The sequence below is a fragment of the Pseudorca crassidens genome, chromosome 1 (assembly GCF_039906515.1).
Source record: "Pseudorca crassidens isolate mPseCra1 chromosome 1, mPseCra1.hap1, whole genome shotgun sequence".
Taxonomy (NCBI): domain Eukaryota; kingdom Metazoa; phylum Chordata; class Mammalia; order Artiodactyla; family Delphinidae; genus Pseudorca; species Pseudorca crassidens.
The window spans coordinates 120,677,753-120,697,634 of record NC_090296.1 but is presented as its reverse complement, the minus strand read 5'-3'; the positions used below and the strand labels follow the sequence as shown (position 1 = coordinate 120,697,634).

Here is a 19,882-nt window from a genome sequence, read left to right as displayed (position 1 = left end):
CCATATGATCATCTCAATAGATGCAGAAAAAGCTTTTGACAAAACTCAACACCCAATTATGATAAAAACCCTCCAGAAAGTAGGCAGAGAGGGAACTTACCTCAACATAATAATGGCCATATATGACAAACCCACAGCCAACGGCATTCTCAATGGTGAAAAACTGAAACCACATCCACTAAGATCAGGAAAAAGACAAGGCTTGCTAAAAAGACAAGGTTTCTCTTTAGCCACAGCAATCAGAGAAGAAAAAGAAACAGAAGGAATCCACATTGGAAAAGAAGAAGTAAAGCTGTCACTGTTTGCAGATGACATGATACTATACATAGAGAATCCTAAAAATGCCACCAGAAAACTACTAGAGCTAATCAATGAATTTGGTAAAGTTACAGGATACAAAATTAATGCACAGAAATCTCTTGCATTCCTATACACTAATGATGAAAAATCTGAAAGAGAAACTAAGGAAACACTCCCATTTACCACTGCAACAAAAAAAATAAAACACCTAGGAATAAACCTACCTAAGGAGACAAAAGACATGTATGCAGAAAACTATAAGACACTGATGAAAGAAATTAAAGATGATACAAATATATGGAGAGATAAACCATGTTCTTGGATTGGAAGAATCAACACTGTAAAAATGACTCTACTACCCAAAGCAATCTACAGATTCAATGCAATCCCTATCAAACTACCAATGCCATTTTTCACAGAACTAGAACAAACAATTTCACAATTTGCATGGGAACACAAAAGACCCCGAATAGTCAAAGCAATCTTGAGAAAGAAAAACGGAGCTCAAGGAATCAGCCTCCCTGACTTCAGACTATATACTACAAAGCTACAGTAATCAAGACAGTATGGTATTGGCACAAAAACAGAAATATAGATCAGTGGAACAGGATGGAAAGCCCAGAGATAAACCCACTCACATATGGTCACCTTATCTTTGACAAAGGAGGCAAGAATATACAATGGAGAAAAGACAGCCTCTTCAATAAGTCGTGCTGGGAAAACTGGACAGGTACATGTAAAAGAATGAAATTAGAACACTCCCTAACACCATACATAAAAATAAACTCAAAATGGATTAAAAACCTAAATGTAAGGCCAAACACTATCAAACTCTTAGAGGAAAACATAGGCAGAACACTCTATGACATAAATCACAGCAAGATCCTTTTTGACTCATCTTCTAGAGAAATGGAAATAAAAACAAAAATAAACAAATGGGACCTAATGAAACTTTACAGCTGTTGCACAGCAAAGGAAACCATAAAAAGACGAAAAGACAACCCTCAGAATGGGAGAAAATATTTGCAAACGAAGCAACTGACAAAGGATTAATTTCCAAAATTGACAAGCAGCTCATGCAGCTCAATATCAAAAAAATAAACAACCCAATCCAAAAATGGGCAGAAGACCTAAACAGACATTTGTCCAAAGAAGATATACAGATTGCCAACAAACACATGAAAGGATGTTCAACATCACTAATCATCAGAGAAATGCAAATCAAAATTACAATGAGTATCACCTCACACCAGTCAGAATGGCCATCATCAAAAAATCTACAAACAATTAATGCTGGAGAGGGTGTAGAGAAAAGGGAACCCTCTTGCACTGTTGGTGGGAATGTAAATTGATACAGCCACTATGGAGAACAGTATGGAGGTTCCTTAAAAAACTAAAAATAGAACTACCATATGACCCAGCAATCCCACTACTGGGCATATACCCTGAGAAAACCATAATTCAAAAAGAGTCATGCACCACAATGTTCACTGCAGCTCTATTTACAATATCCAGGACATGGAACCAACCAAAGTGTCCATCGACTGATGAATGGATAAAGAAGATGGGGCACATATATACAATGGAATATTACTCAGCCATAAAAAGAAACGAAATTGAGTTATTTGTAGTGAGGTGGATGGACCTAGAGACTGTCATACAGAGTGAAGTAAGTCAGAAAGAGGAAAACAAATACCGTATGCTAACACATATATATGGAATCTTAAAAAAAAAAAAAAAAGGTTCTGAAGAACCTAGGGTTAGGACAGGAATAAAGACGCAGACATAGAGAATGCACTTGAGGACATGGGGAGGGGGAAGCGTAAGCTGGGATGAAGTGAGAGAGTGGCAGGGACATATACACACTACCAAATGCAAAACAGGTAGCTAGTGGGAAGCAGCTGCATAGCACAGGGAGATCAGCTTGGTGCTTTGTGTCCACCTAGAGGGGTGGGATAGGGAGGGTGGGAGGGAGATGCAACAGGGAGGAGATATGGGGATATATGTATATGTATAGCTGATTCACTTTGTTATACAGCAGAAACTAACACACCATTGTAAAGCAATTATACTCCAATAAAGATGTTAAAAAAAAAAAAAAGACCTATTTGGCAGGCAAATATGATTACTAAGTAGAGCAAGCCCAGCCTTCCAACAGCCCTGGGATGGTCTGTGCTATGAACAAGCAATAATATTTACTTATACAAAAGCATCTAGTAAAAATAAAAATACAGAGAAACTATTCAGTTCCAGGCACTACATGTTCTATGCTCTCTCACTGGATCTTTACAGCAACCCAATGAAGTTGGTATTATAAATTTCACATATAAGGAAACATGCTCAGACATGTGAAGTGACTTGACCGAAGTCACACTACCAGAACTGGTATCTGAACCAGTTCAGATGTCAAATCTCCTTGACATCAAAGCCCATGATCTTGCTACTATGCCACCAGCGCCCCCAAGCATGGTATTTTGTTCCACAGGAAGAAAGACTCACCATCTGAAAATGTTCGAACAGCAACATCTTGTGTGGAGACTCCAGGACCATGTTTATTGTAGGCCACCACTCGGAAACTATACTCTGTATATTTTTTCAACCCGTTAATGGTGTGGGAGTGACTTGAAACATCAACATCCTTGAATAAAATAAAACAATTTATATATACACAACTCAAGCCAAAAGAAATGCTGCAAAATAAAGAATTAACTATACAAATTCTATATTTGACATAATGCAGATTTTTGTCCCTTTTACAGAATATTATTTAACAGTTAAAGCAAATTAATCATAAGCACTGCAGTTTGCTGAGAAATACTCCTTGATGTTTAGGAACCCTTGCTGGCAAAAACTACAGAATAAACCTTTGTACCAAGAAATAGAATCCATCAACTTTTCATTTCTTATACGTATTTTTTTCCTCAGATTTCTAGACAAGCAGGTTTTGAGATTTGGAAATATATTTCAACTCTACTATTCCAATCAATGCATTAAAAAATGGCTTCCTATTATACCTGTTCTTTATCAGTTCCTTTTTCCATGTAGTACAGTTTGTAATTCTGAATTTCCCCATTTCCAGACAATGGTGTTTCCCAGGTGACAGTAATGGAAGTAGGTGAAGTTGCATACGCTCGGATGTTAGGTGCTGGGCCAGGGAGCTGAACTAGAAAGAAAATTTCAAGACAGTACGACATAAATAAAATTTACTGCATCCCTCAAGACCATTCTCAGCAATAATGGCACACTATGGTTTTTTTTAAAAATTTAATTAATTAATTAATTATTTTTGGCTGTGTTGGGTCTTCGTTGCTGCACATGGGTCTTCTCTAGTTGCAGCGAGCAGGGACTACTCTTTATTGCGGTGCGTGGGCTTCTCACTGAGGTGGCTTCTCTTGTTGAAGAGCATGGGCTCTAGGCACGTGGGCTTCAGTAGTTGTGGCATGTAGGCTCAGTAGTTGTGGCTTGCAGGCTCTAGAGTGCAGGCTCAGTAGTTCTGGCACACGGGCTTAGCTGCTCCGCGGCATGTGGGATCTTCCCGGACCAGGGCTCGAACCTATGTCCCCTGTGTTGGCAGGCGGATTCTTAACCACTGCGCCACCAGGGAAGCCCTGGCTATGTTTTTAAAACAATAAAAACTACGAAAACAAGTGATCTGACTGAAGTGGTTTCAGGATAATATATAATTAAGTGATTTCCGTCTTTATGACTGAAAAACCAAAAATCATCTGCGATGTATCTCAAATTTATTCAAAGAAAAAAGTGAACAGTGCAGAATTCTTCTTGTGGTTTATAAAATCCTAGTTTTGCAGTGGGACTGCAGCACATAAAAGCAAACATCACAAAAAGAGAGCCTTCTTTTACCAGGCTCTGGGGATACAATGAATGATGGACAGAGTCCCTGCCCACAAAGAACTCCCTGTCTAGAGGGAAGTCAGACATATAGTTACAAAGAAGATCCTAAGTGCTGATAGATTAGGTAACGTCTGTAATGAAAACTGAAAGAAGAGAGCACACAATTCTGCTTTGGGTGGGGGTGGTTAGGAAAGGGAAGGATTGGTGAGGACTTCTGGGGAGCAGGAAGAATGAGTAGTTTTCTCAGACACCAAGAGGGAAATTGATCCAATCAATTTGGACAAAACAGGTAAGAAGACAGTGTCATGTGGTTCAGGTTGAAACAAAGAATGGATAAGGGAGACAGAATGCTGCAAAGGATGACAAGAGCCAGATAAAGGAGAACCTCTAAAGCCCTGCTATGAGTTTGGATTATTTCTTGCAGGTGTTAGGTAATTACTGAAAAATTATGAGCAGGAACATGACACGATCAGATCTGCATTTAAAAAGAACATGAGAACACATGCATGGAAGAAAAACAATACTGGCACAAGACTAGATAAATAATAATTTAAAAAATAGCCACCATTTATTGAATGCTTGCAATCAGGCCAGCATTAAGTGCTTTACATTTATTTAAATTACATCTTATTTAATCTGTGCACTAACCCAAATGAGACGGATACTGTTATCATCCCTACTTATGGATGAGGCTGAGAGGTTAAGAACCATTCCCCAAAGATGGAAAAGTTGGCGGGTAGTGGAGCTAGGAGCTGAGCACTTCCTCGTTCTAAAACGTGGACTCAGGAAAACCAGTTAGGGGGTTATGACAACACCCTCTGTGGGATGATGTGACTGGAAGATCCCACGATTGGCTGACTGATTGTCTGCCCAGCTCTAAATCCTACAACAGCTCACATCCTTTTTTACTATATTCTTTTTGTCTGACTGACAGGTTCCAGTCCCAGTTTATACACAAATCCTGGCAGGTGCCTATATCTACACTTTGGTGGATACTCTCTATCTGAAAACCATTTCTCTGGTGCCACTGCTTCTGTAACAGACATCCATTAGATTTAAGGAAAGGGGAAAAAACAAACAAAATGTAAAACAAGCTGGCTTGCTTAAATAACAGCATGACAGTTGAAGATTCGTTTTCCTACCAAAGCAGAGAAACCTGAATATGGTTTTCTGGCAGTTGTTTGCTTTATTTAGGCATGAATCATGTTATTCTCTTAAGAGCATATTTTGTGCAGCCTGACAGGTGGGAATCGTCACACTTCTGCTGCTATGGAAAACTTTCCCCTAACTTTTTAAAAGGGAAGGAGAACAGAACAAATTCCCTTGAAATCACTTTCAGTATATTCATTGGCTAAATGTAGGCAAAGATGATCCTAAAATAGGAGCTAGTAAATTCTTCCATTTCATCTGTACAGTGGCATTAAAAAATGGAAAAAAATTTAAGTTGGTTTGAAAAGCTAAAAATGTAAACTATTTTCCCAGGGCTGACTCCCACACTTACGGCCCCTCCCACCTGCCCCCAAGCTGAATACCTCCAGATAAAATGCAAATCTCTCTCCACTAACTCCTCTTTTGCCAAAACATGTTATAGTCACTCTCTACCCCTAAAATACTCTCACCAGAATCTGCTGGCCCTTCCATCTATATTCTTATTTAGCTACTTTCGTTTAATCGAATTCCTTGAATAAATGATTGTGCTGCCTACTTTCCTTGTGATGACTGTACATCACATTATTGCCCGTTTACTTGTCTGGCGCTGGTACCAAACTGTAAGCTCCTTGTGAACAGAAGTCAAGTCTTACTCGTCTTTACATCTTGCTGCCTAGCATGGTGCCTGGCACATGACAGGCACTCAATAAATCTCTTCTTTCATCTCTAACTTGACAATGGCCCTTCTAGTCCAGTGGTTCTCAATAGTTTGACTTGTAAGTTCTGAAATGATAATGAAAACCACAGGCTCTTTCCCAAGGAAAATATGAACATGTACAGACACACAAATATTTTCATGTATCTTCAGAAAGTTCATGGCCCCAGGATTGAACCCTGGAACTGAATCAAATTCAGTGGTCTTTTCCTTTCCTTTCATCATGACTCACCTTGCATGTGCACTGTTTGTCCTATTTTGGGGTGGGGTCAAGCAGTGTCCTTCCCCAAGAATGCTTGCTCTAAGCCAAATGCTTTAAGGCCAACCTCAGGTCTCATCTTTTTCTAGGAACCTGACTTGATATACCTAACTTTTACAGTAACTCTTCCTTGTTCTGTATCCCATTATCTCTCATGAATGACGCCTATATGTGAGAGTTAATGAAGGAAATTGAGTTTTGCTTCGTGGCTTGAGTTTGAAATCTAATAGATTGCTCCTGCTCTCATCTGAACACAGTAACCATGAAATTCAACATCCTTTCCCTGCAGCGAGAACACATTCTTTCCTTAAATCAACGCCCCACCACCACCACCCCGCTCTCTGTTGGCCCTCTTGTTATTGCTTGGGTTTGATTCCTGATCTTTAAGCTCTATTACTGGAATGATCAATGGCCTCCTATATTGACTGCTCATTCTTTAAGGGGAGAATTCCTATCTTGTCCATCCTCTGCATCTCTTATAGTTTTTGCAGTGCCTGGTAGAGGAGGTCCTCAATAACTGTTTGACGGGTAAATGATTTGCTGCAGCATTAGAAAGTGAAGTTCCACAGCTTTTCGACTTTACTTATTCTACCCATCAGGCAGAGTCCTTGAATTATTTCCATAGTTTCAGCGGTAAATTCATTTAATATGTTTAGTTCCCTGGTCAGTAGCTTTCATGAATTTATCTCCCATGCTCCCTAGCTGAAGTAAAATTTTATTACTGCAAGTTTGTTAATACAGAAACACTAGTGCAGTTAACAGTAAAAGAAATCTGGAGAAGGCTCCAAGGAAAAACAGTGGCTCATGTTAAAAGGTAAAAGTGTAGAAGAAAGCCTCATGAGATAAGCATTAATTTTGATTTGACTGCTTCTTGTCATTTCTGGCCTATAGTTTAAAACCAAAATTTAAGACATAGAAGACATTTATAAGATAAATCAACTTGACACTCATTTCAGTTGGAGAAAATCTTAAGAAATGTAACTGGAAGTAACATTATTTAGCACAAAAGACAGCAGGTCCAAAGTAAAGCCCTGAAGAGATTCCAAAGAGTGTGGTATGTATAAAGGTCAGGGCAATCCCGTTGAACAATGATTAAATACCTACTTCCTGTGTGAGGCACTGCATTAGATATGGTGGGAAATAAAAGGATAGAAAAGACTCTGTCTTTGCCATAAAATTAATGATACATTCATAACCATAATTCAAGGAAGAAAATGATAATGTATCTTAGGACTGTCGAGATACAATATTAGATAAGATCAGAGGGAAGGTTCTAGGAAGGCATCTGAGCTAGGTCTTAACGGATCAGTGAAATTTGGGTGTCTATCAGCAGAATTATATTGTCTTACACTATTTGCTGCTGCTTGATGTGAATTAATTTGATCTCCCGAAACTATTTTGTAAGGACCTTGAAGGTGAGGAACTGTTATCTTCTGCACTCCTATGGTATGCCAGGCTATATATAAGGTAGCCCTTCATACAGGTCTCCCTACAGGTGGGGCTGACAGAGAGGTGGGAGACTTACCCTCAGGCTGTGTTTCTACTCGTAGTGGAGCTGAACTCTCTCCGGAGCCATGTTTATTTTGAGCCATAACTCTAAAGATGTACACAGTCGCTGGCATTAGGTTTTGGATGGTTACCTGCATTTCTCCGGGGCGACTGGTATTTTCAACACGTTCCCTTTGGAGAAAGAGGGATCGATTAGGAAAATTTCCAGAATGTGCAGATTCATTTTCATTGTAATGCCTATAGATACCATATGACATCAAAATCTTAATAAATCTAAGTCAAATTAACTCTCAAAAAAGGAAACCTTTGGGGGCGGAACAGTGCACAGAATATGGACGCTGGCAAAGAGCAATGTCATACATGTCTGATAAATCGCTGGTGTTCTTGCTTAAACATTACTGATACTGCTGGCTATAATCACAACTTCCTTTCAGAAAAGACACAAAGAATCTTCTTGGTGCCATCTCAAATGGGGCAGCTGGTCACCAATTCTGTACGCTTTAGGAATCACTGAATTTTAAGGGGTTATCCTCAGGGAGACATATAGAAGGTGATTATAGGTATGACCCAATTTTCACACAGTATCAAAGAATGCTGTGTATCTTCTGGATAACAGACTCTCAATAAAAAGAAAATTAGACATTATCACTTTCAAAACTGAGAACAAAACATTAACAATTTAAATGAATCCAGTCTATAAAATAAGCTAATCATGACTCTGCTTTTATTTTATTATTATTATTTTATTTTGCGGTACGCGGGCCTCTCACTGCTGTGGCCTCTCCCGCCGCGGAGCACAGGCTCCGGACACGCAGGCCCAGCCGTCACGGCTCACGGGCCCAGCCGCTCGGCGGCATGTGGGATCCTCCCGGACCGGGGCACGAACCCAGTGGTCTAGTGTTATGAGATGAAAACACAAAAACAGTTATCAGTTAGGTTCTTAAAAAAGGTGGCCTCCAGGCTCTATTTTGGGGGTCTCTGTGTCCACACTTGGGCCCATAATTATGCTCAGTATACTGTACTCACTATAACAAAAACCAGATTATATTTGCTTTCAACAAATATTGTAAAGGAAAATAATTGCTTTAGACAAATAGCTGGTCTTTAAGAATTACTGATCATGTGAGGAAAGATCTGTGTCTATCTTGAGAGAGCAATAAAAGGGCCCAAAACTACTCTGTGGAAGAAATTATTTAAAATTACCTAATAATCTGTTGAATTAAATTCTTACTTTAAAATACTGATAATTTTCCCTGAAGCTACTGATTAAGATTTGTTTAGTTCTACATGACCATATGCCAATTTGTCTGACTGTGTGTGAACATTTGCATTTCGGAGATGTGAGCATTTTTCAATAGTTTTCTATAGTTCTTTAAACTATGTTATTTTAATTAAAACAAACCAACAGTACCCACCCACAACATATTTATAAAGGTTGTCTGTCTACAGTCAGTTAGGTCCATTGGAAAAGAATATCATGGTAATAAAAGTTATTGCTCAGAGACACTTGGGATATCTATAGATATTATTTTCTCTTCAGCTAAACCTCTAAATCACAAGATTTAGAAGGAGAGTATCAACTGATTTCTTATGCTGTGAGGTTTCTGACACTTGATCCAATCACAAATGCCGTCTAAAAGGAAGTATGGTATTTGACATTTCATTAAACTAACAGCTCCATGCCAGAGCACAGAATAGTCTGTTTCGCTCACTGTACATGAAACTTTAAACAAGTTCTCTCTCAGAAAGACAGCGGGGGGTGGGGGAGGGGGGCACTATCTTACTTTAAATAAAAGTGAAAGTGTTCATTCATGTTCACATACCACAGAAGCACTAGCAGAAGGCTCACACACAGAAGTACCATCGCAAATGTGTACTGAATGAATGAATGGAAATTTGCCTTTTGATGTGTAAATGATATACTAATGATATCACGTTTATCTTTTTGTTTGTTTCTATGTAAAAGGGGAAAATACCTAGAACAAATTTCTACAGAAGCATTACAATAAGAAAAAATCAGTAGTAGGTAAGATTCCCTAAGATGAAACATCTAGCACCTGAAAAGGCTTCTAACAGTAGATTGGTCTGAGGTCCCAGAACCAAGTGTCTGTCTAGAAAAAAACTTTTGACTTCAGGAAAGATCCAGGGTGAGTTATGAAGGACAATTCTCATAAATGTGTGAGGTTATGATGGGTCTTAGGTTAGAATGTCTTAGCTAAGAGTCAAAAGAGAAAGAAAAAGATACACTTTATACTAAGACAGTGCTGGGCCAGAAGTTAGGAGCTCCAATTCTAGTTCTGGCAATACTACTAGCTTGCTAGGGGATCGTGGGAAAGTCACCAATTCTTTCTGGGCTTCAGTTTCTTCATGTATTAAATGAAAGAATGAGCCCAGGGTGGTGAACTTTTTCTTAAAGGGCTTGATAGTAAATATCTACAGGCCAAGATGCCAAATGAAAAATATTACCAACCATCTCCACAGTTAAAAATCCAAGTATAACTTTAGTTGGTCCTCCCTATCCACAGTTCTGAATCTGGGAATTCAACCAATTGTGGATCATGTAGTACTGTACCATAGTACAGAAAAATCCACATATAAGTGGATGTGTGCAGTTCAAACCCATGTCGTTCAAGGGTCAACTGTAGTTACTTGTATAACCTATTAAAATGTAACCGTTTGAAAATGTAAAAACTATTCTTAGCTCTTGGGCCATAAAAATAACAAGTTTGATTTGGCCCAGGGTCTATAGTTTGCCAGCTCCCGGACTAGACTAACAGATATGTAAGGCTTTGTCCAACTCTAAAATGCTATTAATTTCTGGAATAACTTACTCTGTACTTTCCATTTGGTGGCTAACAGAAAATACTGCTGTTTACATTAAAGGCATTGAAAAAAAAAAAGGTGAACATTTCATAGGTGAAATGGCAGAGGAAGAACCCTTTGGAATTTCAGGAAACTCAGGTACCCAACAGAATTATATAGCTCATGACCAAGGCACATAATGCCACCTGGTGGTTGAGTTATCAAATGCAGGAAGTAAGGGAATTCGTAAATGCAGGCAGCGGCATATATCCTCACATCGAAATGTTTTAAGTCTATGAAGACCTTCATTTTTTAGATGAGAAAATTTAACTTATAAAGGTTAAATAAATTTTGTTTATAAAACAAGTAACAGGGATCTAGTCTTTGACTTAGTGTTATTTCTATTCCTTCACTGCTTCTATTCAGAAATCATAAAGTAATGAAGCGACAAAAATTATTATTACAATCTCCAAGAATATTCCTTTGAAATATTCCCCAGATTTATTGTCTGTTCCAAGTCACTGCTGTCATCTTCATCTGGGCCTACCACACGCCTAGATCAACCTAGCTACTACTGATCTGTCTCCCTGACTCCACTGCTTTTCCTCTCTAATCTTATGCAGTGCCCTCCAAGTACTGCTAATAAAAGCTGTTTAATAAAACCACAGTGTACACTTGCTCAGAAGTCCAAAATGGTCCCTTCTTAACTGATTGACAAAATTCTTACTGGCATTCCAACACTTGGCTCCAAATTTCCACTTTATTGTAATCTCTTACTAATTCTGACCAAAAACTCTAGGCCAGAGCTTTCTTACTTTCCCATCCTTTCAACAACACAAATTAAATTGGATCTTCCTTGCATCTCCTCTTTCTTTACATATACTTGCCCTGTCCTCCTGCCCCTGCCAATTTATCTTCTACATTTTTTCAATTCCAACTTCATTTATTAATCATCCCTGCTTATTTCAATACATGATTCACTAATAAGTGACAGATTTTCATTAAAAACAAAAGTATATATAATTAAAAGTCCTAGTTTTTCTCCCTCCTTAAAACCTGTTCCACCCTGAGACCTAAAGGTGGCATGTAGACCTGTATCTTGACATTTTGGGCAAGATAATTCTTTGTTTTGGTGGGTGGGGGGGAGCTGTCCTGTACATTGTAGGATGTTTATCAGCATCTCTGGCTTCTACTCACTAGACAGCAGTAAGCATCCCCTCCCATCTCAGCTGCAATAACCAAAAATGTCAGCAGACATTGCCAAATGCCCACTGGGAGATGGGGGGCAAATCTGTCCCTGGTTGAGAATCACTGACCTAGGCATTTATATACACATCAAAATATATAGATATAAGTCACTGAAAAAATTCCTGCATCATACTTCATATGGATATACATATATTAACTATATGCCCATTCCTCTACCAGTGGATATTTACTTTGTTTCCTTTTTTTAATCCTTACAAATAATGCTACATAAACATTTTTTATGAGTGCCCTATGTGTATGTATATTGGCATATCTATAGGACAGACACCTAGAAGTGTAATTGTTGGGTTGAAAGGAATGTGCATTAAAAATTTTTTTTTTAATTCTGCCAAATCACCTTCTCCAAAGGCTCCTCTAACTTATACTACCACCAAGAGTCTAGATTGGATTTAATCCCAACATTCAGCTCACTTAACACTGGATATTATCAACTTAAAATTTCTGCCAGCCTTACACGTGAAAAATGGTAACTCATCATTTTGTATTTCCAAGATTGTTAGTAATCGTGAAAACTTTTTTTTTGAACTTTAATGGGCTTTCCACTAACTTCTTTGAGGCACCTACTTATACCATCTGCCTCTTGAGATATCTGTCTTTTACTTGTGATTTGTAGAAGTTCTTTATACAGACTGGATATCAATACAATCTTCTACAAATGTTAAATTTTTTCCCAGCTTATCAGTTGATAATTTGATTTTTTTATTATGTTTTATCACATGGAATTTTAGTTATATAATAAACTCTGTCAATCTCTCCTATATGGTTCCTGAATTTTCTGTCTTCCTTTAAAAGATACATTAAGTGATGAAAATAGTTTCTATATTTTCTTCTAATACACTTAGAAGTTTTAAAAATACATCTTGATACATCTATAACTTGTTATACATAAGACAGAGATACAACTTTATTCCTTCTATTAAACGGAGGTTAATTATCTCAACATATCTTGAATAATTATTATTTCTCCATTCATTAGAATTACTCACTTAACAAGTATTTATTTATACTTGTAGTGCTACTTATAAGCCAGGCTCTGTTCCAGGTGATGGTGATACTCCACTGAACAAGACAAACACCATGAGTGCATTAATATGAAGAGAAAATTTCGAGTATTAAGTGTTCTGAAGAAACACAACACAAAAGCTAAAAAACAAAATACGGTGGTATGTTACAGTGATGTTCTGGTAAATGTTTAACAACTGGCTCCGGTTTGTAGCACTTCTCACTGTAAATACTCCCTCTACCCAATTCTGAGCTACTGAGCCATGTCACTGGGTTTGCAAAATTTCCTGAAAATTTAACAACTGGCTTGGGAACAAGTGCCCCGCTGTGCGACAGTGACCAAGGGGTTAAGCTGGGTGGGTAGTCATGGAAGACCTGAGAAGGGATCATCTGAGGATGACGGACAAGAAGCCAGACAGTTATTTGTGACGGAAATGCAGTTCTGGTGGAAGGAACAACAAGGGCAAAGGCCCTGTGATGCACATAAGCTTGCTTCTGAGGAATTACTAAAAGCTTTTTTCCTTCTGTGTAATCCCATGACGTTTGCAATGCGATCTAACAGCCTACTGGAAACATTTTAAGACAGGTTCTGTTTGGTAGTAATATCTTGCCTTTCTGGGACTAGCTCTACGTTTCCTTATCTTTGTAACTCCCCAAACATCCAGTGCAGTGTTCGGATGAACATTCTATGACCCTGGGAGCAGCTCCACCTATCTGACTCAAATTATGTCACTCAGATGTCTCAAGAGTATTAAACCAAGGGGTACTGACTTGACGAAGGTGCCTATACTTGCTGAACTTGCCAGTCTGGTATTAAATACAATATATATCGAATCTAAGCACCCTTGTAGAAATACAAGCTTTATTTCATGGGTTAGGGCCATAACCAAAACAGATTATTTTAGTTTTCTTATTTTGGTGTGAAGTAACAGCACAATGAAGGAATCTACTCAGCAATATTCAGAGTACATAGTCAGCATGTGGCATGGTACCTCCCAAAGAGTTTATAACCTGGTTGGGAAAACAACACAAATACACATAAAATAACAGAAGAGTAACAACTATGGTAGTATTAGATCATGTGTTATCATAATTAAGTGCCAGTATCAGTGGCACAGACATACATACAAGAGAAAAGCTGTATGTGCTGAAAAAGGTAGAGAAAGATTTATGAGGGCTTCATGGGGCTTAGTCTGGGTCAAGAAAGATTAACTGAATTTTAGTTTCAGTTGAAAAACGGTTTTTTCAAGGGGGAAGTGACTGAAGAGAACAGACTGGGAAAATAGGCTGCATAGTGACAGGAATTAGACTGGTTTCATTAGAAAGTGAGCTAAACTGGGGTTAAAGGAAAATAAGGTTGGATAGATAAAACAAAGGTAGACTGTGGAGTAAAGCAGCCTGGTGATTCTGGAGAATCTCCAAAAGCAATGGAGAGGCAACGTGAGTTCCTGAAAGAGGTGGAGATGGAGAGAAATTTAATGAAATGTTGTTTTAGGAAAATGAGTCACTAAATACTCTTGTGTCATCAAGGAGACCCCACCCCCACCCCACCCCAGAGCTCAGCAACCCACATCCGTGTACGGGTGCAGACAGATATTCATTAAGATTACTTTAATAACTACCTTAATTTCTAGAATCTGAAAGTTCTAAGAAAGACATAGCCTATGGGTTGTGCCTGACTGACTCTTATGAAAAAACGGTAGCCCTGGTTACATTTTAATACTTCTAACTTAAATAACTCTCTCCCCAAGTCATCCCAGAGAGGCAGGAAAGAATACCAGGACTTCAGTCTGTTTAGGAATTTACTTTTAATGACCTAAAACTAGGTCATCTCGGTGATCATATTTTCTGGACTGAAAGTTGGTACAGATTCTACACAGTAAAGAGTCAGGGTAGGGACGGCTGGTCTTGGGTGGACAAGATGCAACTAACCGGCTCCAGACATACAGGCACTTACCTAGCAATCCCTTCCTTGGTGTAGAAGACAGAGTAGGTAAGGTTGTCCCCATGAGGATCTGATGCAGGTGTCCGCCATGTCAATTTGATGAAGCGGGTAGAGACCAAGGAGGCCACGACATCCCGAGGAGCTGAAGGCAGTGGTCCAGTTGTGGCTGGTGCTAGATGGTCAGTAGTGGCACTGGTCAGTGAAGTGGGAGGTAATGTTGGGATGGCAACATCTTGTCATGTGCAAATATTGGGGAATATGAAGGGCAAACCACGACGGTTTTAAAAAAGAGAACAGAAAAAACAAAAAACAAAAAAGAAATAAACAAAACCACGATGGGAAATAAAATAAAATGAATGAACATAAAAAAGGCCATTAAACTGAAGGCTAACATGCAGGCCAGGGGTAACTACTGAAAACTAATGGGCACTAGTCAAGACACATCACTGCAGAGCAAGCAGACTTTCTGGTCACTATAATGGTTGTCGGCAAGGGACAGGGAGTGTGACAGCTAAGAATAAAACATTTCATGGAAGGACACATCAGTGCCCAAGTAATTTTCTTTAATTCTGACAGCAGCATGCAACATCTGTTGAACTTTGCACATAAAAGTCTTATATATGATAAAACCTCAATATTTTTTCCCACTTTATCAAAATATGGAATAATGTGTGTAGTATGGATGGGCCTAATTACACTCAACATAGGCCCCAGACTATCATGACCTCACTGCAGAGCTGTGTGTGCCTTTAGCTCTGCAGGAGATTCAAGAGCCAGATCTTCAACTGGAGTCTAACATTAAAGTTTGCTCTCTGTATTTGGCAATACCCAGGGAAGTCTGATAACCTTTCTCAATTCACTAAGTTATAGTTCATTTCCTCTCATCAATTCATTTGACTACAACAGTATAAAATCGTGCATCACAAATTCCAAAGTCACACAAATATAACACTTATTAGGTAGCATATCTGTTTGGTACAGTCCTCACTGCAGTGTAATAGATTACGACAGCTTGCAGACCCCAGGGACTTGATGGGACAGATGAAGCAGTGGCAAATCAGAGCTCTGCAAGTCGAAAGCCTCTGTCTGTATGCCCGGAGTCAGCCCATTCTGTTGCTGGACACTTCTGACTTTAGAAGTCCATTCCTAATATTAACCTAAAATCTCCTTCACCTTGGAGTATACGTTTAATCTCACAATTTTCAACTCATGGAATTCGTTAGAATTCTGTCCTAACCTTAATGGGGAAATTAGAAGAGAGGCAGAGAGGAAAGCATGACAATTCTGGACCTCGTTTTCAATGAAATGGTAGGACAACAACCTCCTGAAAATGTCTATGAATTACAGGAGAATCTTTTAAAGTGAGGCAGTCTAAATAAATATGCCACAGAGAATAAATTCTCCAAGGGAAAGGCAGAGGAAGACCAACGTAAAGTCTCTAGACAGCTACCATTTATTGAGCACTTTCTACATGGCACTCTCACTCTTTACATGGACTCATTCAATCCTTACAACTCTGTGAAATAGGTACTATCATTGTTATCTCTATATTATATATGGAGACTGACATTTAAAAAAGGCTAAATCACCCTTCCTAGGAATAGGAAGTGGTGGAGTGTTAAAACCAGCCATGGTTTTTAGCTTAAGAGGCCTCTGGATTTAGCCAATAGAAGTTTTTAGTCCTTGTTGTGCCACTCAGGGTTATGGGAGCAGTCAGGGACTCTTGTTTGTTTTTGTCAATTCCCCTTGCCCCCAAGTCTCGTGAAGGCAATGCAAAGGGCCCAGGATGAATGCCTGCACGTGCAGTAGGTGTTACAGGAGAAAAACTCTGAGCTTGTGGGATTTACCACTTTCATAGCAAGGGAAAGCAAGATCCAGACAAAGAATGGACCTGCTGTGGATATCTTTTTTTTTTTTAACATCTTTATTGGAGTATAATTGCTTTACAATGGTGTGTTAGTTTCTGCTTTATAACAAAGTGAATCAGTTATACATATACATATGTCCCCATATGTCTTCCCTCTTGCATCTCCCTCCCTCCCACCCTCCCTATCCCACCCCTCTAGGTGGTCACAAAGCACCGAGCTGATCTCCCTGTGCTGTGCAGCTGCTTCCCACTAGCTAGCTATTTTACACGTGGTAGTGTATATATGTCCATGCCACTCTATATGTAATTCTGTTGTGGCTGGAGACATACTTTGTATGGTTTCAGCCTTTTAAAAGGTACTGAAACTTGTTTTGTGTCCCAGCATATAGTCTATCCTGGCAATTGTTCCATATGTGCTTGGAAAGAATCTGTATCTGTAGTTGCTGGGTGGAGAGTCTACGATGTCAGCTACGTCAAGTTGACTGACAGGATCGCTTAAGTCCTCTATACTCTTTCTAATTGTTTTATCAGTTTTTGAGAGTAGGATATTGAAATCTCCAACTGTTATCATTTATTTATGTATTTCTTCTTTGAATATACCAATTACAAATGCATATACATTTAACAAAAGAGCCCCAAAATATATGAATCCAAAGAAATCTGGGAAAACCTCAAATATTTGGAAATCAAAAAACACTCCTAAATAACCCAAGTCAATGAATAGCAAGAAAAAATTTTTTAAAATATTTTTAACTGAATGAAATGAAAATACAACATATTAAAAATGAAAAGATGCAGTTAAAGCAGTGCTTAGAGGAAAATTAAAATACCTTTACCAGAAGATAAGTCTCACATGAATTACCTAAGGTTCTACCTTACTGAAGAGTGTAGACCTTAAGCTTTTTTTCTTTTCTTAATATAGCAGGTTAAGCTTTTTCACATACCCAAAAAAAGTAACCATGTGAGGTGATAGATGTGTTAACTAACTTAAATGTTGGAATCCTTGCACAATGTATATGTATCAAATCATTATGTTGTACACTTTAAATATATTACCATTTATTTGTCAATTATACCTCAATAAAGCTGGAAAAAATTAAATTTTAACCACATTCTTAAAAAAATACAAGGGTAAGAAATTAAGAGAAGATGTAAGCTACCAAAATAAAAAATAAAAGAGGGAACAATGCTACGAATCCCACAGATATTAAAAATTATAAGGGAAGGGCTTCCCTGGTGGCGCAGTGGTTGAGAGTCCGCCTGCCAATGCAGGGGACACGGGTTCGTGCCCCGGTCTGGGAAGATCCCACATGCCGCGGAGCGGCTGAGCCCATGAGCCATGGCCGCTGAGCCTGTGTGTCTGGAGCCTGTGCTCTGCAACGGGAGAGGCCACAACAGTGAGAGGCTCGTGTACCACAAAAAAAAAAAAAAAAAAAAAATTATAAGGGAATATTATGAACAAATTTATGCCAATAAATCAGACAACTTAAAGGAAATAAAAACATTCCCAGGAAGACAAAAATTACCAAACCTACTCAAGAAGAAACACAAAATCTAGACAGAACTATAATAGATAGAAAAATTTAAATAAAAATCTTCCCACAGTGAAAAGTCCAAGCCCAGACGGTTTCACTGGTGAATGCTATCAAATATTTAAAAGAAGAATTAATACTAATCCTTCATAACTCTTTCAGAAAAAGAGTAGAAACACTTCTAACTTATTTTGTGAAGCTAGTATTACTCTGATATAAAAGCCAAAGATACCACATGAAAAGAAAACTACAGAACCCTCATGATCATAGATACAAAAATCTTTAACAAAATATTAGTAAACCATATTTGGTAACATATTAAGAGGATTATAAACCATGATCAAGTAGAATTCATCACAGGAATTCAAGACTAGTTTAACATCCAAAAACCAATGTAATATATTATATTAACAGAAAAAAACCTGATCATCTCAATAGATGCAGAAAAAGCATTTGACAAAATCAAACACCTATTCATAATAAAAACTCTCAACAAATTAGGAAAAGAAGTAAACTTCCTAGACCTAAAAAACATATGGTGAACATTATACTTAAATGGTGAAGGAATAAATGCTTTTTCCCCAATGCTGGAAACAAGGATGTTAGCTCCTGCTTCTTATATTAAGCACTGTACTGGTCCAAGCCAGTGCAAGAAGGCAAGAAAAACTGAATAAAGATTAAAAAGGAAAAAGTAATACTGTTTTTATTTGTAATTAATAATTAACTGAGTAGAAAACCCTAATGAATCTAGGAAAAAAAAAAAGCTACCAAAACGAATAAATATGTTTAGCAAGGTCATAGGATACAAGATCAATATATAAAAACCAACTCTATTTCTATACACTAGGAATGAACAATCCTAAAGTAAAATTAAGAACACAACTCCATTTACAACAGCATCAAAAAAGAATAAAATATTTTTATTTTATTCCCGTAAGATTTGTACCCTGAAAACTACAACTCATTGCTGAGAGAAATTTTTTAAACTCTAAATAAAGATCTAAATGAAAACATCTAAATAAATAAATGTTCATGGATTAGAAGACTTAATGTTGTTAAGATGATATGCTGCCCCTAAAATTTAATATTAAGATCTGCAAAAGATCTAGAATAGCCAAAATAATTCTGAAAAAGAAGCAAATGGTTGGAGGACTTGGATTACCCGATTTCAAAACTTACTATAAAGCTCTAGTAATTGAGACAGTCCAGCATATGAATAGGCATATAGATCAGTGAAAGAGAACTGAGAGTCCAGAAGTATGCCCCTATATTTGTGGTCAACTGGTTTTCAGCTAAGGTGTCCAGAAGTTTCAATGTGGTAAGAACAGTCTTTTCAACAACTGATGCTGGTACAACTACATATCCCCATGCAAAGCAATGAACTTAGATCCTTACTTAACACCACATACAAACATTAACTCAAAACAGCTCCTAGACTTAATAGAAGAACTAAAATTTCTGAAAAAATATATAGGGGAAAGTCTTTGTGCCTTGGGTTAGAAAAGTATTCTTAGACATGATAACAAAAGCAGAAGATACAGAAGAAAAAAACAGATAAATTGTATTTTATTAGAAATAAAAACTTCAGCACATTAAGGAAAACATAACTAAGTAAATGATAAGCCAGAGACTGGCAGAAAATATTTCCAAAGTGTGTATCTGATGAAGGACTTGAACATAT

General features: G+C 37.9%; 1 protein-coding gene across 17 annotated transcripts in view; it reads right to left on the bottom strand.

Moving 5' to 3' along the window:
- Window positions 1-19,882, bottom strand: part of NEO1 (neogenin 1) — a 241,339-nt gene that overhangs the window by 49,540 nt on the left and 171,917 nt on the right. For 13 of the 17 annotated variants that reach the window (XM_067752811.1, XM_067752949.1, XM_067752918.1 and 10 more), the window contains exons 8-11: window positions 14,815-15,034; window positions 7,801-7,955; window positions 3,315-3,463; window positions 2,800-2,938 (exon numbers count right to left, since the gene is read on the bottom strand). In XM_067752811.1, coding sequence (XP_067608912.1) covers window positions 2,800-2,938; window positions 3,315-3,463; window positions 7,801-7,955; window positions 14,815-15,034 — 663 coding nt within the window. The remainder of the gene's footprint in view (window positions 1-2,799; window positions 2,939-3,314; window positions 3,464-7,800; window positions 7,956-14,814; window positions 15,035-19,882) is intronic. The other 4 variants (XM_067752851.1, XM_067752959.1, XM_067752861.1 and 1 more) reach the window with 1 other exon arrangement.